The 24,105-nt window shown below is 40.0% G+C and overlaps 1 protein-coding gene across 1 annotated transcript in view; it reads left to right on the top strand.

The window, feature by feature from the left end:
• The window catches only part of TPH2 (tryptophan hydroxylase 2), a 47,139-nt gene that overhangs the window by 9,152 nt on the left and 13,882 nt on the right, over window positions 1-24,105 (top strand). The window contains exons 6-8 of the mRNA XM_010003079.1: window positions 4,953-5,149; window positions 5,923-6,058; window positions 11,474-11,600. Of these exons, the coding sequence (XP_010001381.1) occupies window positions 4,953-5,149; window positions 5,923-6,058; window positions 11,474-11,600 (460 nt within the window). The remainder of the gene's footprint in view (window positions 1-4,952; window positions 5,150-5,922; window positions 6,059-11,473; window positions 11,601-24,105) is intronic.

The raw sequence follows: 24,105 nt of genomic DNA, 5'->3' as shown, positions 1-24,105 counted from the left end.
GGTCTTCTTTCTTCAGTAGCTCCCAAGTACTGACTTCCTTTTTTTTTTTTTTTTTTTTTTTTTTTTCCTTTTTTTTTTTTTTTTTTTTTTTTGCATGCCATGTCAGTATTTTCCACTTGCTACTATCCCTGTCTGTAAGGAAACTTCCTGTGCTACCTACAGCTAACTACTGTGTTGCAATTTTCTTGTCACCAAAGCATTCAACTAATTCTATTAATACTTCAGGTTTTATTTGCAACAGGCCTAAGCTCTCCTTCTCAAGGGGAAGAGCATACTCATTTAATGCTTTTTTTCCATTTTACCCCACTTCTTCAGGGTTTATTTTTGTTGTTGTTTTTTCCTTTGAGATTTCTACATATGCTGTTTAAAGACTATAAAAAAGCAACACTTTTGTCTCCCTTCATAGAATAGACATCCTCTCAGGAAGCAATTGGATTTTTGAAGGTTTTTCAGTTCTTTTTTTTTGTTTTTAGTATAACATTAGGATATGGGCTACAGAAGGCTTGGAGGACAGGAGGATTAACTCTGCTTTCTGACCATACAATCCTGATTATATTTCTCCTTTACTTTTGTCCCATCCTCTTGTTTAGTAAGTAAGTGCTAGTGCTGGTTCCCTTTTATTATGCCCAAGGTGGCATTTGTTTAGCTGGTTGCTTTTGACATTCATCCAATGCAAAGAGCTTCTGCCTAGCAGGGGCAGGGTGCTGGTTGTCAGAAAAGCTTCCTCGGCTGACCAGGTAAGTCCTAAGTTTAGCCAGCTTTCAAACGTAAATTGAGAGAGGGTTTTTTTCTTGTTTGTTTACAGCTGATTTATTAATTATTATTATTATTTTTTCAGTTTAATGCTTGCTGTAGAGTTAGTTCTTCTTGCCTAGCATTTGTTGCAGTGTGAAATGTCAAGCAGATACCTGTGGATGAGGGCTCTGTGTGCTCCTAGAGCTCTTTCAAGGGGGATAGTTCTCCATTTACCCAGCAGTATTGCCAGGCATTTCACACCTGCTAAATTGCTGGAAATACCGTCTTCCCTTCTCCCTTTCAGCTGCCCAAGTGATAGAAAGATCATGCTGTATCTCACTAAGCAGTGGTTGGTTTTCTGCTGCAAAGTTTTCCTTTTCTCCCTGAAACCAGTGAGCAATGTACCTTCACAAAAATCACATAGAGTAATGCTACATATTCCCAGGAAAACAGACAAAAGAAAAGGAAAAATATTTTCCTTCTTTAGATTTTGAAGGCTCAAGAACCATTTCTGCAGGCATAGTACAAAAAAATCAACCCAAATCAGAGGTTATTTGAACTTGAGCAAAACTGTTGAGAAGTTTTATGACAATAGATAATTTAATGTATTTTTAGCCTGGGGCCATAAAATGTCTGGGAGACCAGTGATCAGGCAGTTACCTTACACGTGGCAAAATCCCATTCATGCTCCTTAAGTCTGCTGCCATCAGTCTCTCTCTTGGTACCCCTGAAGAGACAGTCCAGGGAGACATTTTCCCTCAGCATCCTGCAGCTCAGCCTAAGCCAGGATAAGGAAAAGCAAATAAGCTCAGGGAGGACTTCATGCTGCTACAACTAAGTTGTTTCTGCTACCCATGCTGGGGAGCTCAGAATTAACACAGGTGTCTCAACACTACATTTCAATCTCATCACACTCTTCTGTGGCCTAATGACTATTTACTTATTTATACAAAAAGAACAGCTCTGCAGTAAGGGCTGCTTCCCTCAGGGATAAGGTCAGAGTGCTGTCTTGAACAGTGTCTTCCAGGTAAGTGGCATTCCTAATAATTTACTGAGTCTTGATGCATTTCCACTTTTCATTTTCCAGTGTAAAAAAGTACCTTTTTTCCTTAAAAACACCCAAAACAACAAAGAGATTTGGCTGCAAAGAATTGACTTCAAGGAACTGGCTCTGTAAAAAATAGTTGAGTTGAAAATGTCAGATCAGTATTTCCATTATGAATAGATGCTGCTCCGTAGTGGTAGATGCTCTGCTTTGCTTGAACATAAAGAGGCTGCTGTAGTGGAGAGAGAGAAACACTAAATAGTGAACTTGGAGGAGCAGGTATTTGCTGGTGCTGGATGTTAAAGGGAAGGACCTGTTAATAGAGCACAGCAGTGAAAATCAGCTCTATGAAATAAATGGACAAAATCAAGTATTCTTCCCTTGTTCACTTAGTTTCTATCCTAAAGATAGTGGAAGAGTGTTAATCTGGCTAATTAGTCCTCTGAGACTCATTAGGGGATTGCAAAAGTGTTCAGAAAATTAAATCTGTAGGAAAAATGTGAGGTTTAAGAGGGAATTCATAATATGATTTGGTAGCTCATGAATGTGGCAAAATGGAAAGACCCTATTTTAATAAAGGGAAATAGAAATTCAAGATAGGTTAGCTTGTAGAATCATCTTATGCAGCCACAAGCAAACTGGCCATTCCTATGATTTATGGAAATGTTTGAGCACAAGGTGGGTGTTGCTTGTTGAAGAAAGAGGGTGAGAAATATGAGATTTGCAGAGCTGAGTGATAAAGGCACAGGTTCTCCCTCAAGTCTGGCTGCCTTGATCCTCTTGATAAAGAAAGCAACATCATGATCAGCTGGAAATAAGACAATCTCTCCCAGGCATAAATCCTATTAAGGAATTAATGTTCAGTGAACCTTACTTGAGTACTAATGAATTAATTGAAACAATAACTAAGTTATAAACCTTTTAGAGAGCAGTGAACAAGCTTCAGATCCTTAATTGTGTTTATACCTCTTTAGTGACAAGCTAAATAGAAACCTGAGTTTTTCCACTGGTGCACACATTTCTTTCCCCTTGCTGGGCCGATGCGAACCCATACTGGCAGTATCCATAGGTAGAGGGCAGGCCTAAGGAAAAGAGATGAGTATTGCACAGTATCCTGGCAACCCCCAGTGAATGGAGTGGCAGCCTGCTTGTATGTGTCATGTATGGCACGATTCAGAATAGCTGTGTTATGCTCTCCATGAACTGGTGAGCAGCTTGAGGCTGATCAAGTGTAGGTGTGAAGACAGATACTAGACCTGAAGCGCTGCCTGCCGCGGCAGTGTGGGCACGGATCCCGTGCAGCTTCTGTTGATGTGCAATAATGCTTCACTATATGTCTTGCAATTCTTGCCATGTCTGCAAAAGAGTGGCTGAAGGGGAACTAGTGAATGTACTGGATGTTCATTGGGTCCTTAACAGGTATGAGTACTTCATACAAAGTGGCCTTTGACTGACTGTCATGGTTTGACGCTGGGCTGGCAATTAAATGAATTACAGGTGTCCTCTATTAACCCTTCTTACTTTCCCAGAAGGGGAAAGGAAGGAAAATAAGGGAGAGAGACTGGGGGCTTGGAAACTGAATGACACAGATTTAATGAAACAGTAATTATGGAAAAAAAAATTAAATACAAACACACACAAATCCAATATTGGTCTTCCCCCCCCGTAATGGTCACATCACCACCAAGGCTGCAGGGCAGCCCTGGGGAAGTCCCGGACTGGTCTCCTGGAGACAGTGGCAGACAGGAGCTGGATCCAGGAACGTGCGGATTCAGGAATGCTTGGAAAGGCAGAAGAATGGATGGAATCCCCTCAGGATGCCAGCCATGGAAGAAGAAGACCTTGACCCTTGTGATCCCTCAGCTTTATGTTGAGTATGATGCATATGGGAAGGATCACTTTGTTTGGTCAGTTTTAGGTCACCTGTCTGGTCCACTCCTCCCCGCAGGAGGATCTCAGGTGTGACTGCTTTTCCTCCCTGTCATTTCTGACACACCGGAAGTTTAGCAGAACCCATCAGTGGCCTTAGTTCTGCAGGGTGTTCAACAATAACTATTAACATCAAGCGTTATCAGTCCTAGAAGCAGACACTGACTGGAAAACATGATGTTAATTTCAGAAAGTGAAATTTCTTAGAAGAGAGTTGCTGAAAAGTGGAATTACTGTAAAGGAAATTAGTTCTGTTCTGGCTCAAGCCAGGACAATGACAGATACTGGCATGGATCAAAATACATTGATCTAGTCAAAGGTAAGGGGATTAAACAGTAAGTTTTCATTAAAGGTGAGGTGGCAGCCACAGTAAATGTGGTGTGGATGCTCTTCTGCTCTTCCCTTGTGCATTGTAGGGATTGCATAGCAGCAATTGCATGTGACATGAGGGCCCATTCTTTGCTACATTGTTCAATGGAGACAGGATTATGAACCAGGTGACACCCAGAATGGAGACCCTAACCCCAGCAAAAGCCCAGCAAAGTCCCAGCACTGCAATTCCACTGCAGTGGGATTCCCTGTGCCTGGTACTCCTATTTCCCTACTGTCTGTGACACTGGGGAAGCCACAGCACTGGGCTGGGAGCACCCATGTTGGCAGCCCTGCGGCAGGGGAGCGAGATGTAGGGACTGATGGGGTGGAATGAAATCCTTTGAATCACTTTGCAATCTGTACTTTGTTACAGTGTGGAAAAAGCAGATACCTGAGGAGAAGGTAAATTGCAGAGATTACTTATTGCAAACATTACATCCAGAGAAAGATTACTAAGTTTCTAGGAGCATTTATAACATGAGATGGCAGCTGGGGACCATGTAATGGGAAATTTCTTACTGCTAAATACAAGGCAGTGCAAATTGGAAGAAGCTCTTCACACTTTTCACGCTGTCAGTCAGTTTTGAATTAGCCATAACCACTCAAAGCAGATCTTGGATGTCAAAGACAGATTAGCAGGTACCCTGGATGGCTCCTGCTTTGCAATTTTTGTACGTCTGTGTAAGGGGAAGGAGGCAGAGAAATGGTGCAGAAGAAAAAAGCATCTAGCTCTTATTTTAAAATGGTTTTTAATAGTATAGATAGTCTCTGTCTGTCTTTATTTATTTAATACTTTTCACAAAAATGTTGCCAGCCAGTCTGTCTAGAATCTCATATTCAAATGTATCTTGTGTTATTTGGCCTTTTACAGTGGTCAACCCATTCCCAGAGTGGAGTACACAGCTGAAGAAATTAAAACATGGGGGGTGATATTTAGGGAACTCAGTAAACTCTATCCCACCCATGCTTGTCGTGAATATTTAAAAAACTTTCCTCTGCTGACCAAGTACTGTGGATACAGAGAGGATAATGTGCCTCAGTTGGAAGACGTTTCTATTTTTCTTAAAGGTAAGATTAATATTTGGTTTCTAAGTAGATACAAATGTTTAATGAGAACGCTCTTTTGGGTTAGTCTGAAAATGTGTTAGTATGAAATACAGAATACATTGAATGAAAAGGCACCCAGCATTGTCAGTGGACTGTTTTCAGACTAAGTACAGCAGTAGTAATGTCTGTTGAAGAAAAACCTGGAACATTCTCCTTGTAAATTCTTGGAAAGAGTAAAGAATGAATTTGGGGTAGGAATGTGCTTTTCAAAGTCACTGAGTCTGAAATTATTCCCCACTGGGACTAATCTGGCATAGGAACACTTTGTTAAATATTTAAATGAGGACCTTGGCTGTGAAAGTCAGTATTTTATGGTCACAAACAGTTATTTTATCTGTAAAAATAAGGACGGATTTTATTTAATCCTATTATGTTCTCTCAGTTTTTAATATATTTTACAGAAGTAATCTTCTGGTTTGGACACTTTAATTTGATACTAGACATAAAAATCAGGTATTTTGTGATTTGAGAATATCACTTATGGTACCTTATCTCTTCTAGGCAAAGGTATTCAAACCAACTTTGAAATACCTCAAGCTGTTTTCATTAAACATATGCTAGCTATGCAAATTAGCTCTTGTACATAATAGGTGAAAATGATGTGTGGTGATCTTCAGCCAAGATTCTCCTTGTCGTGTTTCTGGTAGAATAATTAACCACAGATCATTACCTGTCCTCAGGAACTGATCTAATGATATCTATAATATGGTCTTTTATTATCTCCTTCACTTCAGAAAGGTCTGGCTTCACAGTGAGACCAGTTGCTGGATACCTGTCTCCTCGAGATTTTTTAGCTGGCTTAGCATATAGAGTTTTTCACTGTACTCAGTACATACGACACGGCTCAGATCCTCTCTACACACCAGAACCGTAAGTTGCTACACTTGATTTAGTGCTGAAAAAATCTGCTCACTAGTTTCTTAAGAGACCTCATTGAATTTGCCAAGATTGAAAACAGGAACCTGCCAACAAATGTAGAAATCTGCTTATACCATTGATGGCAACCCCCTCAATATTGGTGAACCAGAATTTAATTAAAAAGCTTCTTTTTCACTTTTTACAAGGGTCTTACTGCATTATTTATATGGTGAGAAAAAAAATTCAATCTGGATTATATTTTGTTGTAAAATGGAACATTTTCAAAACATTTTGGAGAAGTATCTACAATTTTATTTTCCATTGGACAATTTGGAAAAAAAAGCCCTGAATCTTCTGAAAAAAAACCAACAACAAAACAAGCTTTTAGAATTAGAATTTGGTCTTCTTGTGTCCCTGTTTATCTTTTTTGGGCCAGACTCCACAGCTGGACTTCATTTCTCTCCTGTAACACAATGCAAGCAAGTAATGAGGCTCTATTCTCTCACCCAGAGAGGATATTAGATACAAAGCCTTTTATAGGGAACATGATAGAAATAAGACACACTTTAATGATGACTTTCATGGGACAGCACTGCTGCTTTTCCAGAGCAGAATATTGCGAGTTTGGGTGCTATATTTTGGCATTTGGTCTCTCGATGAAAACTGAGGGGAGAAAAAAGTTGGAAGCGATTGTAGTTCTTGTGTTACAGATGTTGTGCTCTGGGCAGTAATGGCAGAACAATGCACGGCAGTTAGATAATATGGAGGCAGTTTTACCAAAGGCATCTGCTGATCTTGTAGCCACGGGAATGACAGTTTTGCAGTGGATCAATCGTCAGGTGGTTAGTGTGAAACTGTAGCTGGTTTTGAGTCAGTTTGGACTACTTGAGTATGGGGGGGTTTTTTTAGGTCAAAATTTACACAAAGGGTTCATACGTATATATTCAGCTCCAGACCTGTAAAAAAATTGGACCCATGCCTAACTTTGATTTCATGAATAGACTCTTGAAAAGACAGAGAAATATTTTTGGCTATAAAAGGTTTTATGGAACCGCATATTAAGCTGTATCTAAAAATGCTCTAACATTATTCTGGCAGGAGTCACCAGGTGGTGCTGTTATACATTTATCTACTTTTTTTCCCCAGCATGTGAACTGGACAAATTATTTGCTGAAATGCTCAGAGGCTAGTTTTGTGTGTGTTTCTTTTGGGAAAGAGGTGGTAATCCTTGAAGGAATTCACTCACTTAAATTTGTAGGCAGATTTCTACAATGTAAAACCCTGAAATAAGGGCTTGGATAGATCCTGCTGTACATCATCTGGTAAATCTGAAAACATATGTAGATGTAAAAAATAAAATAATAAATAAAAAAATCAAAGATTAGGAAGTGCCAGGTTTGGCACTAATTATTTCCTCTCCTGTTGGAAGCCAGTGTCTCAGATTGCAGCATCTACTGGTGTTCAGCAAAAGAATGATGAGATTTATTAACTTAGTACAAACTAGAAGAACATTTTCATCTATTGATAGGGGATTTAAGTATATAGGTCCAGCAGGAACAAAGGAAAGAACATCTTTTAGGAAGCAATTAAGTGTGCATATGCTTTTTCTGATGTTCTCTGGTTCATTGATTTGAGACGTCTGCAGTTTCAAGATGCTCCTTACATTCACAAGTATGCAATGTATCAAGGCTGATCCTTAGTAATAACAGCACCTACTTTTTTTTGGTAACCTTTCTGGTCATGGCATCTGGAAAGTGACTGTGTAGTAATAACAGTTCAGTTAGAATAAAGATTTTTATTCCTTATTTAGGCTGAACTTAACAATCCAGGTTATAGTCTTAACATTTCTAAATATGGCTAACAGAAGAATTGAGTTTTCATTTTCTAATGATCTTACTCTTTTTGTAGACCCACAATCCTTTTTTTAAATGTTTTGGGGTTTTTTCTTTTCTTCTTTTTTTTTTTTTTTTTTTTTCATCAGATAGGCCATATAGTGAGTGCTATCAGAAATGTGCAGTGAAATCATGGCGCTTTTTTTAAAATCAGCAGCAAACCTAAATTGACTTGAGTGGGGGCAGCTCTTCATCTTCTGCAGTGGCTGCAATGCCCTGAGATCTGCTGGTTGATGTATGGGGCTATAATGAGGTTTGATGCAGGTCCCTGGCTTGGTGAATATTGCATTTCAATGACATAAACCTGGTAAAAAGACTCCCTTTGACTTCAATGGGCTTTCCATCAGATTTAACACCCAGGCAATAGAGCTAGATACAAATTAGAGAGTTCATTTGGTTTGATCTGTATCACCACTATATGCATTTTAAAACATTTCTTCCTGAGTTTCATTATGTTTCTACTACATTCACAGAGCTATATAGATTTCCTCTGTTCTGCTAACTAATTTACTCCAAGAAAAATCTTTTGCTGTGAAAAGTGCATTACAAAAATCTTATTTTCTCTGAGCAATGTGGGTGAATAAATTAAAAGAACTTAATTATTTTCTGAATAAAGCAAAACAAAAGAATCAAGCCTTGGTAGTTAAGTGAAGAATTATATTGTTTAGACTATCTATAAAGGGACAGACTGGCAGGGAAATCTAAGAGACTTCAATCACAATTCCAAATCCTGGCATGTGGTTCTGCCCGGAAGATATTTTTGTTTGGTGGTGTTTTGTTTTGTTGGTTTTTTTTCTTCATACACTTTTTTTCTTCAAGCTGCCCTCTTTATAATTGCATGTTCAAAATGCTACTTTGCATAGTTTTAATGGAAGAATCTACCAGCTAAAGGCATGAAAGAAATATCTTCTGCTTTCTCATCCTCCTCCCCTTGCCAGGAGAGAAAGGTTAATGGGGCTAGGCTTTGTCTGTTCTCATTTTGTCTGCAAGGGTGGAAGTGACACCAAGAGCCTGTGTTGCAGTGCAGAACTAGGAATAACACGTCTTTCCTTATTTGTTTCCGGAGGTTGTGACTTCAGCATGGGAAAACAGAGATGTAGATACTCACTCAGGTACCATTAGTAGTGGTGCTGCTTCAGAAGTCTGCTTGGATGCATACTTACCTGAAACCAGGAATGTGAAGCAGGTCCCACTATATTTTCTTTGCTCTTGGTATTTGAACTACTGATAGGGGGTTAAATATATCTGGACTGATGCAGTGTGGCATAGGTGAAGTGCTCAGCAGTTAGTGCTGATTTCTCCAGCAAAGTTGAGAACTGGAGTTAGAGTTCTGGACTTCCAGAGAATAGGCTTTGTGGTCTGTTTCTGTGTTGGAAGGTGATGGTTGGAGGAGTTGGGTCCCTCTAGTGAATCGTTTGGTACTGGGAATTCTCTGGGTGGATCTATCAGACTGCAAACTCCTTTTCCCTGCTGTCCTTTATATAATTAGTGAATTAAATCTTGCAGGACGTGACAGATTAAATTGTTGTGACTGGAACTGAATTAGTGAAAAAGGGGTCATTAACCTTTGGTGATTAACCACTGAAGTGTTGTAAACCATCTCCTGAACAAAGAGTCAGACACCATTCAGGGCCAGTCAATATTTCAAGTCTGAGCTCTGGTGAGGAAGGGAGTGCTATCTAAGCTAGGGGTCTTGTGGTAGGGAACTCAGAAAATCTTGCAAGACTCAGAGCATCACCAAAGGGGTGTGGAGATCACAAAAGGAAGACTTACCAGCCACTTTTGAAGAAATTGGGAATTTTCCAGGCTCTGAAAGGACATGCAATGATGTAAAATCAAAGGAAGAAAGATCTTACTTTCAGGAGGAAGGACAAGTTTTACCAGGCAGCCAAAACCAAATGTAAACAATTTCCCAAAGTGTGATATCTGATACTGTTCCTGGCGTGTACATATGAAACCTTTTTCACGGGTGTTGACTAAAAGTGTTGGCACACAGTAGTAAACTTTAGCACTCAACCCATATTGCTACAACTGAATCTCTAGTTAGTGTCCATGGACCATATTTGTTTTACTATGTCAGGCGTAAGAGTATCTGTTTACCTCTCCTGCTTCTTTGGGAAATACATATGTCTAGGAAGGAAGATAAATGAGATTTGGTAATTTCTCTTTACTGATGAATGAACTACTTATATATGAAACTGGTTCAAACTTTTCATGCACAATTTCAGAGCAGTGTGTGTCCCACCAAAAAATGTGAATGTAGCCCGGGCAGATGTTGCTGAGCATCTGTCAGCAAGGCCATCTGGGTTGAGAAGAGAGACTTGTATGTAACCCTCCAACACTGGAACAATATTTGATAAGCTTTTGGTGAGGCAAACTGGGAATGCCAAAAATGCTAATCTTGATTTGCATGCACGGAGAAACCACTGCCTACTACTATCTACCTAGACACACTTGGCACAGGCTTCTTGGTGAAGAGCACTCAGTAAGCAAACTTTAAATTATATAGAGAGTTGTTTTTCTCTTCATGATTTATCTGATGTGTCAGGTTCTGTGTCTTTCCAAACAAAAATAGTTTATAAAAGACAAATTGGATTATTTCAGATAGAAGGCAGAAAACCTTATGTTTTCCCTCTGCCTTTAAAACATTTGTTTGGAGCTTAGGAAAAAAAAAAAAGAGAGAGAAAGAGAAATGTCTTTGAAGAGGCAAAAGCAAAGGAAATGTCAGATCTGATTTTTACAGAGAACTTTACTACTAATCCATTATTTTCTGTGAACAAATGCACCAAAACTTTCAGAATTGTTTGAGAGCTTTTGTAGATGATACATGTACACTTTTGTTAGGTCGGTCAGCAATTTTTCATGCACTTATATCTGCACTTTCTCATGACTAATAATGCACTTACAGATGTGGACAGCAGTTCTTTCTGAAACAATTTGGATCCTCTGTTTTTTCTGAAATCTGCTTGATGAACAGTGGGCTGTGTGACAAAAGAACCTGATAATTGCAGTAGGAACTCAGGTCTAAATGAGAAATTAAGCACACAGAATCCTCTGTAAATACTGTCCTGAATTACTAGTGACAAGTGGCAAAATGTTTAATTGTGGAGCTGTACCCACGTGTGGAAAAGGGAATGGAGAAGAGTAAGAGGGGATGTGTTGGATGTTGAACTTGATTCATGTTGAGAAAAATTATTAAAACTACTTGTGAGACATCTGACTTTCCTTTGGGCAGTTCAGTCTTCATGGTACTAAGCAAGGAAGACAGCAGTGATCTGGAACCACTAAATCTGGAAATTATGGGGGAATCATGGAATGAATGAGGTTAAATGATATATAATGTCTTTAATGGAAGCAAACCTGCATGATTCTACAGAACCATACACAGGGAATAAATACTACACTGTAAAAAACATGTTTCATGGTAAGACTTGTAGAGGTCAGACCCGTGTAAAATGGCTTATGGTGAATTAATTATGGAATTACTATGGCATTAATTGCTGTAACAACTCTCTTTTCATTTCCATTCCCTTAGGGATACATGCCATGAACTCTTGGGACATGTGCCTCTACTTGCTGATCCCAAGTTTGCACAGTTTTCACAAGAGATAGGACTTGCTTCACTGGGAGCATCTGATGAAGATGTTCAGAAATTAGCCACTGTGAGTCAAAATCTTTTTGTGGCATGCTCTCTCATCTGTCCTCCTCTTTGGTTGGTGAAGTGACGTGCATTTTCTTATGAGAACTTACTGCATTTTCAGGAAGCAGATGACTATGATGTGACAATCACAGAGCTTTAAGTATTTTTATGTTGTTTTTAATAAGAGCAAAACTGAATACACTAGTCTTTAGGTAGTCAGATTTACTTTTTATGTGCAATAACCATCAATTTCCATGGCTAGCTGAGATGGATTTTGTCTACTTTAAGATGCTGAAAACAAGCAAGCAAGGTAATTTTTGGGAAAAAAACCCAACACAACAAAAACAATTTTGGTGTATGGTCTCAGCTTCTATGCTGTTAGATCCTCCACAGGTGGTCACTTTGGCTCTTGTTTCTGAGATGACGTTGTACCTTTACTACTGCTCTTGTTGGAGAACACGCAGTTACTAAGCCAAGGCTGTGCAGCAGTAGATCTAGACTGAGGTCAAGTGCCTCAGCCAGTGGCTTTGAGATGGATTCTATGTTGCATCAAGTGAGGCACATGCCAGGAAGAGGTTCCGTGTTAAAGGTGATAGATGCTCCTGACCACTCAAATGGACCCTTCTTGGCCCTTGGGTGAGGAACCCTCAGGTTGCACTGAAGGGCCCTGTGTAGTTCCCAGGGCTCTCAGCTCCTGCCCACCTGTCAGCCCTGCTGTATCACCACTTCCAAATAACTCCTATGTCGCCTTTTGCATCATGACAAGTTAGTGATTGCTGGTCTATACTACTTGCTCTGTTCAGTTGTTTGAACTTAGCGTGTGCTTCTTTTTATGCATCCTGTTAAAACTAATGCTGCAAGTAATTTAATGAACTATGTTGAATTAAAAATCTACTCCATATTTCAATATTTCATCTCATCACAAATTCTTTGAGGTCCAGCAAAAGAAATGGTTACTTTAAAACTTAATCAGCACACTACTGCTTTTCTACATGAGAACTGCAGTGGCCATTTAAAGGGTTGGAAATAACTGGGACATAGTGTTGAAGGTGGATTCAAACTGGGTGCAATTAAACTATCATAGTTTTAATGAACTGGCTTAGCAGTACCTTAGAGTCCCATGTACTGGAAAAGGCATTTGTACCCATTTGTTTGGTTTTAATCCTGTAGCCCTCCAGACGAGGCCACTACATTAACTTAATCAAACTGGCCTCACTCCTTAGCTAGACAGGGTGTATTCCTTGGTTTTCTAATAGCTGTCTACGGAGAAGAAACTGTTTTTTGTGTGGAGGAATCATGAAAGCTGTGTGTCTCTACACATTTACTAGGAAGGGACTTAGTAGGAAGCAGACCTACCTTTTCACCATCTGCAGGCTCAAGGGAAGCTACCTAACTATCCCTGTAAATGCTGTGAGGAAAACAGTATAAGTCTTTCACCCCAAAATAATCTTAGGTGACATGGGCCTATGTTGAGACTGATCTGTGTGGGGAGAGATATTAATATAAAGTGACCTCTGAATATTATATAAATGTTTTTATTCCTCCCTCTCACAGTAGGTTCCCAGTTATGACTGACTGTGTCAGCCAAACAATAAGCTGCTGAATCACAAAGCCAAAAATAAAAGAAGACAACTGAATCACTTTCCTTTATCACACTAAGAATTTGATATCTGAGTCAAAGTTGATTTCTCCTTCCATGCTGGAAATAGCTCTTTCAGGTGGAAGAGACATTTAGAGAGACACTTAAGTTAACCCAGGTGGTGTTATTTTTCGTAGAAATACAACGTGGGGCTCTGCTCCCCTGGTGCAGCTGCTTGAAAAATACAGAGATGTTACTTGCCCTAAAATTTGCTGTGTAAACAGTCATCTTGAGAGCGAGCAGGAAGAGTAAGTTTCAGCAGTGAGGTGAGGAGGCCAAGAAATTAATTCAGCTGGGCACCAAATGTCACCCAAGGTGCCATTAACTGACTTTCGCAACATGCAGTCCCGTTTCCATCCTAGATAACAACCAGAAACGCAGCAAGCTGAGAAATGCCAGCCAAGAGTCTTAACACAGAAAAGCAGCACAGGTTCCAGCACGGCAACTTCAAAGTAAACAGAGAAACAAATGAATGAAGAGAGAATATGCATATTAATGAGCCTGATATGCCCTTAGCAAGCTTGCCATTAGCGTCACCTGTTTCAAAAGATAGTGACATTAACAGCTGAGCCATTACGGGAAGAACAATGGCTTTAGGAAGAGAGGGAAACATCTCTTAGGAATTCAGATGAGAAAGGAAAGAATTATTACAGGTGATTTCGTAATCTTTGGCTCCATTCTGCTCTCAAAAGCCACTGTGTATCTGCCTTGATAGATCTGCTCTTTGTGTCACATCTGTCCTGAGCTGCAAAGGAAACACTCTGATGTTTTTGTCCCTGCAGAGCTGACACAGTGGATGTAAAGCAAGCTGGAGGCTGGTCCCTGGGTGGACTAGAAGTGTTTGCTCAATCGCAATTAGTCACATCTGTGCAGCCCCACTAAGGGCAGAGATTAAATAGGAGAGCATGGCAGAGGGCCTGGTGCTGGCCAGCTGGAGGAGGAAGGATGGCTGCATGGTAGAAGGGTGGAAAATTAAGGGTGTGCACTTCCCTCATGCTCTTATTTGAGTCTGGCAAGAAAAAAGGAATGGCTTCTGCTTCTTTTCAAATTTAAGCCTTCTTTCCATGAGAAGTGGAATACTAAAAGAGCCAAGTGACTTGTCTTTGCTTTTCTGTTTGTTTGTTTGTTTGTTTTTGAGATGCCATTTCCTTTACAATGTTTTAGGAGAGTAAGAAAGAGGGAAGACATAAAGCTAAGTAAATGGGAGATAAGTTGCTGAAACAAGGCAAAATATTTGCACAATCCACTTTTTTTGCTTGCAGTGTGGTATAATGCAGTTGTTAGTTGAGGAAATATCATATTGGCTGTGCATATTTTGGTGCTAATTATTATAATTATCACTAATAACTTGTACTACTCCGTGTGACTTTCTAAAAATGCTTTTTTGTGTATGCCTGGTGTTTCTATTTTCTCACAGTACAAAAGTAAACAAAGACTGTCTTTTCTGCTTACCTATCAAACCATAAGCTCTAAACTTGACATGAGGTGTTTCAACTAATTATATGATATATCATTTGCAACACATTTCGCAGCACATAACATAAGGTTTTTCTAGGAAAATTGTACAAAAAATGTACCTTGGTTTACATTTCAATATTACTGTGTAATTTGTGGACCTGGGAGCCAGAGAGCAGCTGTTTTTGTAAAGCTGCAAGTTGTTAAGCAGCATCCTGCCTCACTTGCTAATGACAGAAATGACTCCCTGCTCCTGCCAAGTTTATTTCGGTGCAGCTCAGGTTGCCCCTTCATGGAGCAGTATGTATAGGATGTGTGTATAAAATTCAGTAGGCCACATTAACTGGTGATGGTCCAGAAAAGAGCAATTTAGCAGTGTCTGTGGTTTGTATGCAGTTTATCATAAAATCTTTCCACCCAAGAATACATCCATTAGGGGCTAATTAATCACAAAAAGCTTTTTTTTTCCAATGGTTTCTTACTGGAAGTTATGTTTTAACCTTTAGTACTGTAGAACTGTGAAACTGTCAACATTTAATATTTCTTGATATTTGTTCTGGTGTTTTAACTGTGTGTGACAGTAGAAATCAAGAATTTCCTCTTCGGTTTGCTAGTGTTTGTGCAGAAAGCCAAAGTAGTGAGTTGCTTCTGAATTTCAAGGAATTGTGTGTGGTGAGGGCTTGTAAATGCATTTCAGGCTTTTAATGACTCTAAATGTTTTACCTTGCCCAGATGATGACTGAGGCCACTGGTTTATTTCTAAAGATGACTTTAATTTATCTATATATGTATCAGAAACAACATATACTAGATATATAAGCTGGGATAAAAATAACACTCAGAACTGCCTCTCTAGGAGAAGTCAGTGATAATTCATAGGAGTTGACTTGCCTGTCTTCTCTCAGGATCTATGTTATTTGGTCTTGTTGGCTTCATTTTAGTTCTCCTCCCACGCTGAACAACTGGCACATAATTCAGGACAATTACACATTATGGTTGCTGAGGAGATAACCAGAATGGAAGAAACGGGAGCATTGCAAGATAAAGACTGAGTTGCATTTGGCAACTTAGGGTTGATGCAGTGTGGTCTCACTAGACAGAGCAGACTTTTGCAGTCTCTCATCTTCACAAACAACAGATTAGATTTTCCAGAGGAGCTATTTGATAGTGCTAGGCTATAAGTACAGCTTGTGAACTGGATTACTGTCCTCCTCCATGAATGAACAAATGGAGCTGAGAAGAAAACTATGAAAATATTTGAGATTTTGAACATCCCCACTGTGCTTTGGAAAAAAACCAAGATTTCTTGAATGTTTCTCATTTACAGTTGTAGAATGATAGGCAGTGGATTAAGCACTGTGGTAAGGCTGCGATCAGCTCCCCTGCTGAAGCTATTCTGCCATATAAAAGTAATTATGTATTGCCCAACTGAAGCCTAGTATAATAACCCAGGACCTAAGGCATTCACTGAGCATATTGAAGTACAACATTCAAATCTCTGCTGGGTATTTTGCCTGTGTCTCAATGGGATGCCATGATATGTGTGGCGAATGCCAAGAGTGAGCACAGTGAGTACCCTAAGTCCAGTGGTGACATAATGGAGTTTTTTGCAAGGGAGTTGCTTCCAGCTACACCTGTAGTTAATGAATAAAGAAGCTGCAGCATGAAAAGATGGGAGTGAATATGATTTAAAAATTGGTTTAGTAAATGTTGATGGACTTAAGGGAGACATATGAAATTACTCTGACTGGGGATGTGTTGCTTAGGATGAAGCGATTCCTACTGTCAAAGCTAGGACTATAAAGCTGAAATCAGGTACAGTGGATCACTATAGCCAGACATTGTCCTGCCAACAGCATGAGACTGGAAATACTGTGATCCATATTGCTCATCAGTAAATCTCCTGGGCTGTTTCTGTGCCTGATTTTGACCAGGCAAAACCACCTATATGTGAACATATTTGGAAACTCTCCAAGTGCAAAATCTGAAACTGATACAAGAAGCAGAAGGGAAAGCTGATGAAACCTCCTGGCCTTCTTAATCATTACAAAGTCATACAGCTCTTTGAAGCAGTAAAGAAGGACAACTTACTGATGAATTACTTTCATTGGCAAAGTGTTGCTGGGCAGGCTTTTCTAAAAGAACACCCTAATTTGTGAGTTTGCTCTGCATAGTGTTCTAAAGAAATTAAAAGCTGGTAACAGTCCCCATTTAAAAAAATATTTCTTTCAGCAATACTTTTTGATAAAGTAGGTGAAGCACTGGTGTCAGGCCCTTCCTCTAGTGTGTGTAATTGAATAGGTGAGTAGAAAAGATACATATATCACAGAACCAGACTAAAGGCGAAAAAAGCTTGAAGATTCCAGGGATCAATATTGAATGTTTTAGAATACTGCAGTGTTCCCCTGCAGTGTGTTTTCACAATCATCACATCAGAGATTCATGGCTCAAGAACAAAATTCTCAGCAGCACTCAAAAACAAATGGCTCTGTACTATATAGAAATAAGTTAGCACTCCAGAGAAGTTACTACAGGGAGATATCGAAGAGTTCTGTTGCGGAAATGGGAGCAAATGGTCAATGTTTTCTGCAGGAATTGTGACAGTTGTTTGAGGTCTTTGTCCTGGGTTTGCAGAGAGTCTGTTTTCAGGTTTGGATCTGTAAGAATTGTTGTGCTGGTCAGGCCGCACAGCTGGTGCCTCTTGCCTAAGTGCAGTCATAAGTGCTCAGGAGGGACGTAAGACCAGGATGAGCATATCTGATTATTTTCAAATGTTTCTCAAATTTTTAAACACTCAGAAACTCAACTCTTGAGTCAAATTTAATTTATATGTATTCAGTTATCCTGAACAGATTTCTGTCCAGAAACAACTCTTTATCTTTGAAGACAGGTAGATTTTTAGTAACTGCAGTAACTTTGGCAAAGAGCTCTACAGCTCAACTATTCACTGTGTGGTGATCTTTCTTCCTTTATTGTTTTTAACCTGATTCCTACTAGCTTTTTGTATTTGAAGAGACAATTATCATGTCATCCCTTTATATTTTCTCTATGTCCTCATGACTTTAAAGAACTGTTCTATTTTCTGCTTTGGTTGTCTCTTTTTTAGGATTGAAAATCAATCATTTGTTAAGTTATTTGTCATGCTCTGTAACTTTGAGCATGTTGCCTGAACCCTTTCCACCTTTACAGCTAGAACTGGAAAAAAAGGATAGAGGAGATCAGGTATCTCAGTCGCCAGGCTGGGAGCAGTTTGAACCCTAATCTGAGTTTTGGCTAAGAGCAGTACTGTGGAGTTAAGCCAATCTGCTTCATATAAAATTGGGAACCTTTTGTATGGCAGGAATAGTGGACTTGGTGTTGTGGAGCTGACATGGTTTGCTGCTAAGGGATGGGAGAAATGGGCTGCATCCAGGTGTAGGAGGGAAGTAGAATTCAGTGGATCCATCTTTCTCAGCCAGCATCACTATTCAAGATTATGAGTCTCTGCAATTTCTGATAAACAGGAGGTACAAAGGGATGGTTCTGCTGCTGTAAATTATCTGAAGGGACAGGAAAATAAATTTAGATAGTAAAGAAATCATGTGTCAGCCACTGCAGTGAAGTTGGGGAGCTGGACCGCTGATGTTGGAATTTTGGTGTGGTATTTTATTTGTAGAGGGTGGTATAAAATACTGGTTTGCAAAACGTTTTTAAATGCAAACATCCTGCTTTAACTAGTTTCTGGTCTAAGTAGGTCAACGTAGGATGTGTTACATCTGGAAATGAAGCATTTTTTGCTTTGTACTGTGTCACTCAAGAACATAAAGGAGGGTTCACCTGTGGCTATGAAGGTGCCCAGTTGGTCAGGTCAGCGACTTGCTTCTTGAGAGGTTGTCAGGTTGCCCTAACAAAATTTTGAACTCAGAACTAGAAAAAATGTTATTCTATACCATGCTTGTATGTTTGTATGTGTTGTGGTTTTGGGCCCAACATGACAACAAAGGAGCAGCCCCATGGTTCTCACTCAGTTCCCTCCCCTACCACCCACACTCTGGAATGAGGAGGACAAAGCTCATGGGTCGAGACAAAGGACAAGGAGGGCTCTTCACCAATTAAGGTCCCAGGCAAAACAGACTCAACCTGGGGAAATATTAATCAAACACACACAGACAACACACAGAGCAGGGCTTGCATATGTTACCCCACCCCTCCCTTCTTCCCGGGCCCAAATCCCTTTGTTCCCAGTTTCTCTCCCTCCTTCCCCCCAGCAGCACAGGGGGACAGGGGAGGGGGTTTAGAGTCAGTTCACAGGCTGGGGGGTCCTGCTGCTCCTTCCTCCTCAGGAAGAAGGATTCCTTACAGTCCTTCCCTTCTTCCCCATGGGGTCCTTCCCATGGAAGAGAGTCCTCCATAAACCTCTCCTTCATGAGTCCTTCCCACGAGGTCCAGAGCTGCTTCAGCCTGGGCTTCCCACCGAGTCAGGGGCTGCTTTGGGAACAAACTCCCCTGGCACTGGGGTCTTCCAAAGCTGCACAATCAGAGTCCACTGGCAGCAAATTCTCTGGTCACAAAATCCAAGTCCACTGGCCAAGTTCACCCCTCCTGGCCCCTTCAGGGAATGTTCCACCACATTCCTCCACGAGTGCAGGGGCACAGCTGCCATCTCACCATGGGTTGCAGGGAAACTTCTGCTTGGGCACCTTCTTCCCCTTCTTCCTCACCAGCCACCAGCACAGCTCTCCTCCTCGAGCACAGCTCTTTTCCCCTCAACTGCCTCTCTGCTCAGGTCTTATAGCTATTCTTTCATATGTTAATTACTGAGGCACATCTACTGTCCCTCTAATGGCTCCTTAGCTGGGTTTGGAGTAGGGGGAACCTCTCAGCTTCTTGCTGGAGCCACTCCTATGGCCCTTCCTCCGCTACCAAAAAAACAACCAAACCAAACCAGAACAGTATGCTTGGGTCCAGCCCTGTAATGAGGAAGCTAGATGTAAGAGAGAATTAATTTGACTTAATTGGGAGCAGGGAAGGAATTAGAAATTTCACTGTAGAAATAATATAGCTTCTTTTAGACAGGATGCAGTTTATGAAGATCAAGCCCTAAGCAGTTAGGAATGCTAAAGAAAAATCCTCTAATAAAATAACAAATTACAGCCAGACAATGGATTGCTTTTATTTCTTTTAACATTATGTTTTCAAAAGTGGTTAGATCATAATCTGTGGCGTTACTGAACTGCAGATGCAAATTTACATGCACACAAGTAATATGTTTTGACATCCAGGTTAACAAGAGAATGGTGCAAATTTCACAGAGCACTGGCTTGCTTATTACGTTTGTTTATTTTCAGAAGCAACTTCATTTTCATTAAGAAGTTGCAGATTCTGCAGTAGTAATCTTTGCTAGTAGTTCAATAGCTCAGAGTCTGAATGTGTGCTCTGCTACAACAGTAATGGAAGTGAGCCTCAAAAAATGAGCTCGGGAAGTTACAATAGAATTTAGGAGTGCATGCAAGTGGCAAGAGCCTGCCATTTTGGTGTTGGATCCCATTGGAATAGGTTGAGGAATATATGGAAAGAGTCTATGAATTTTTATATGGTGATGTTTTTTGCATGTGTGTTTTCTCTTTTGACTGAGAGTAGGAAATGTTTTAACAAAAGAAGGCATAAAGTGTCTTTTATAGTAACTGAGACAAAAGAAAGGCCTTAGCATAATCGTTCAGCGAGCAAGGATTGCACAAGTGTTTTGGATAATAACTACAAACAAAGGATGTAAGCTACAGGGATAAAGTTTTAAATAAAGAAAATTGGGAAAAAAGCAGAAGCAGTAATGTTTGGAATATATTGCTGCTGCTCTTCCCAGCTGTCCCTGTACCTTCACCTGCATGTTGAAGGAAAGAGATAATATTAGGCTCTGTGTGGTTATCATTCATACTGACATTGCTACACTTATTTTCCTTTGGTTGTAGCATATACCTGTGAAACTTGCTTGTAAAATGTGTTAATATGCAATTCAGAACTGGGCGGGTCTCATGTTGCTAAAGGTTTGTGTACATCCCAGACATTAAGAAGGAATGAACATATAGCATGTGTTCAAGCTAATTCTCTCACTCAACGTGTTCCTTGGTATTTTCTTTGTCTGCACAGATAAAAGTATGGAAGTAAGACAAAATATATCTGGTATCCATAAAGAGCTAACTATGCCTAGGGCTTAATTACTTAATGCTGCAGCTTTGGAAGTGGTTCTTGTGCCTGTAGTCATCTTTCTATCAAATGGCATCAAAGTGCTGGATGGAATATGGTCCCATAAATTTTTAATTGAGATATTTTTGGGTGTTCTGCCATAATGATTTCGTAAGTATAGCTTAATTATATATTTATAGGTCTGACTCTGACACCACAGAATACCAAGGGGAGTTTTGCCATTGCTTTCAATGAGTTTAAGTCTGTGGGCTGAATACTGCCTTCATTTCCACGTATACAATCTCCTAAAAGTTAATATGGTTGTACACATGCAAATGAAGGTAGGTTTTCTTGCTATAAAATTAATGTTAATCCTTTATTTGCCAAAACCTGTTATTTAGGACTATGGGTTTCTGCAGGGGAGGAATCGACTCTGGAGGACATGTGATTTTGCAATTGTTTCTCTTTCTCTGTCCAAACCAAGCTCAAGCCCCGACAGGCCTTCTGATGTTGTTGTACAAAGGGGTTTTTATTTGTTGACAATTTTGGAATGCTAAAGCAAATACTCTAAACCTGAGAGCGTTGTTGAGGCCAAAGAAAAGTTTGCATAGAAGGGCCCTGTGTCTGTTAGTGTTGGTTGTTTTGGTTTGATTCCAGCTGTGGCTGATGTTATCTCAGTGTAAGGTCAGCAGAACATCAACACAACAGCACTGTTTCAGGCACAGTTTGAACAACCCCAGCATTAATCTGGTTGTTAGGTTCAAGCTCAGTTTGGGATTTTGCATTTGCATCAGATAAAACATTAATTTTGGCAAGATAACCTTGTTTATGTTAGCATCTGTAAGCCTTATATTTTCTGTGCATTACAGAGAACTTTCTATAGATCATCATTTTGGCATTGATAAAGATGATGTGTACTGAGAGTGCTAGATAGAACAGTTTGAACTCAGGGCTTTCTCAAGGCATGCTGGAACAAGTGGTTGCTCCCAGATGATCCTTTTTTTTTCCCTCATAAAACATATTACTATTTTTCTAAAAGTTTTTCTTCCCTTTCTTGAATCAGTAGGTTGTAATTGTTGCAATTATGTAGTTTGACTATATAAAAGTGCTAAAATTATAGTTTAACAAGACATTTTATATTTCTAATTATAAACACCTTTATAGGATTAATTTTTTTACCTTGAATAAACACGTTAACTTATTGACAGATCCATATTATACATCTGCAATGAATTTAGGACCTATAAAAGCACAGAAATCTTGAATATCAGTGTGAGCCTGATCACTAGTGATCATTTCAGAGTGATTTTCACGTTTGATAAGTCACTCCTAAACCACAGCCACTGTGAATTCCTTGGTTTTCAGTATAGTGAAGAGCTGTGATCTCTCTGCTCACAGGTGTTTGCTCAGCATGACTTTTTTCCACCTTGCTGAATACATGTTCATGTGATTTGCTTTGTGTTTACTGACTTCTAGCAGGTAGCTCACCGGTGACTCAGTTGACTGCTCTGCGGTCATGATAGATTGGTTTTACATGCCCTCACTGCTGAAAATCAAGGAACTACAAGGAGATGCTCAACTCTACTTGAAAAAGATGTGTTTGAGGCTGTGAAAAATGTCTTCAATTTGCATATATTTTTAGTAAAAAAATTGATAGATATTTAAAATTCCCTGAGCTACTTTCCATGTTTGATCTGTCTGTCAGCTTGATGTTAATAGAACTTAAACTTTTGTGCTGAAGCCTACTACCTCTTTTGGTTTTGTTTTTGCAAGGCAGGTTAAGCAAATGCATTAAGTGCCATGAAAGCTTTTGGGAGTCCCTTTGCATTTATGTGATTAAAAGAACATTGAGTTTAAACAGTGTTGCTGTTGGAAACTGTGATGTTTGAAAACAAGTCTTGACTATTAAATCAGTTTTCAGGAAATAGATGCAAGAAGTTAATTTTCTTTTTAAAAATATTTAGAAAATTACTGTGGATGATGTTATCTTTGTGATAAAGTCCTACTCATTTTCTCTCCTCAAAAATGAATTTGAAGTGGATATAATTGCGAAAAAAAGTAGTGCATATTTTCCTTGAAATAAGAATTTTAAAAATTCACTAGCCAGTTGTTCCTGTCTTTTCAATGTGCTTCTACCCCTACAATTCCAGGGCTTGCAGAAGTTCTGAGATCCTTCCAGCCCCAGGAGGCTGCTCCCCTTTCTGAAGATACAACACCCTGTCATTAGCAGATACATTAGGATGTTTGCTGCTGATCACGTACACAGGAACCTCATAACCCATCTCAGCTAAAATGTCACAGGAGACTCTGTGACCCTGCTGCATCACTCCCTGCAGTGCAATTGCCATATGCAGTAATTGCCCTGGCAATTAGGTGGGACACAGCCTGCTCCAGGGAATGGCATCACAAGAAGTACCATATGTGCCTGGTGCCTTCTCAGGGGAATGCTTGTCAGAGGGGACATTGGGGGTTTGTGTCTGTGCTGGCCAAGGATAGTTACTGAAGAGGCTTTGCAGCTTGCAGTAATTCTGAAAGTAGACTAGCATAGGGCAGTGATTCAGTAAACTTGCCGCCTATAAAATTGCCTGTACTGTGATTGTTGCTGCTCCTTTGTTTCTTGTTAATATGTGGATTTCCCTTATCAGCCTGTCAAAAGCTTCTCCTAGATAAGTGAAATAGGCTCTGGTGTCAGTTTTGCCCTTATGCTGGGGAATATTGTAACTTTAGGTTGACTCTTCTGAGTGTCCTTCTTAATGTGCTTGCTGGGGAGTTGAAGTCGATGACTCCCCATAAAATGGGAAGGCTGTCAGGTGAATCACAGAATCACAGAATCCTAGGGGTTGGAAGGGACCTCGAAAGATCATCTAGTCCAATCCCCCTGCCAGAGCAGGGTCACCTAGAGCACATCACATAGGAACTTGTCCAGGTGGGTTTTGAATGTCTCCAGTGAAGGAGACTCCACAACCTCTGTAGGCAGCCTGTTCCAGTGCTGTCACACTCACAGTAAAGAGGCTCTTCCTGATATTCACATGGACCCTCCTATGCTCCAGTTTGCATCCATTGCCCCTTGTCCTATCACTGGTCATCACTGAAAAAAGCCTGGCTCCATCGTTCTGACACTCACCCTTTACATATTTGTAAACATGGATGAGGTCACCGCTCAGACTCCTCTTCTCCAAGCTAAAGAGACCCAGCTCCCTCAGCCTTTCCTCATAAGGGAGATGTTCCACTCCCTTCATCATCTTTTTGGCTCTGCACTGGACTCTTTCAAGCA

Source organism: Chaetura pelagica, unplaced genomic scaffold (assembly GCF_000747805.2).
Source record: "Chaetura pelagica isolate M959 unplaced genomic scaffold, ChaPel_1.0 scaffold288, whole genome shotgun sequence".
Classification (NCBI taxonomy): domain Eukaryota; kingdom Metazoa; phylum Chordata; class Aves; order Apodiformes; family Apodidae; genus Chaetura; species Chaetura pelagica.
The sequence above is the reverse complement of the archived record's forward strand: the minus strand, read 5'-3'. Positions and strand labels throughout refer to the sequence as shown.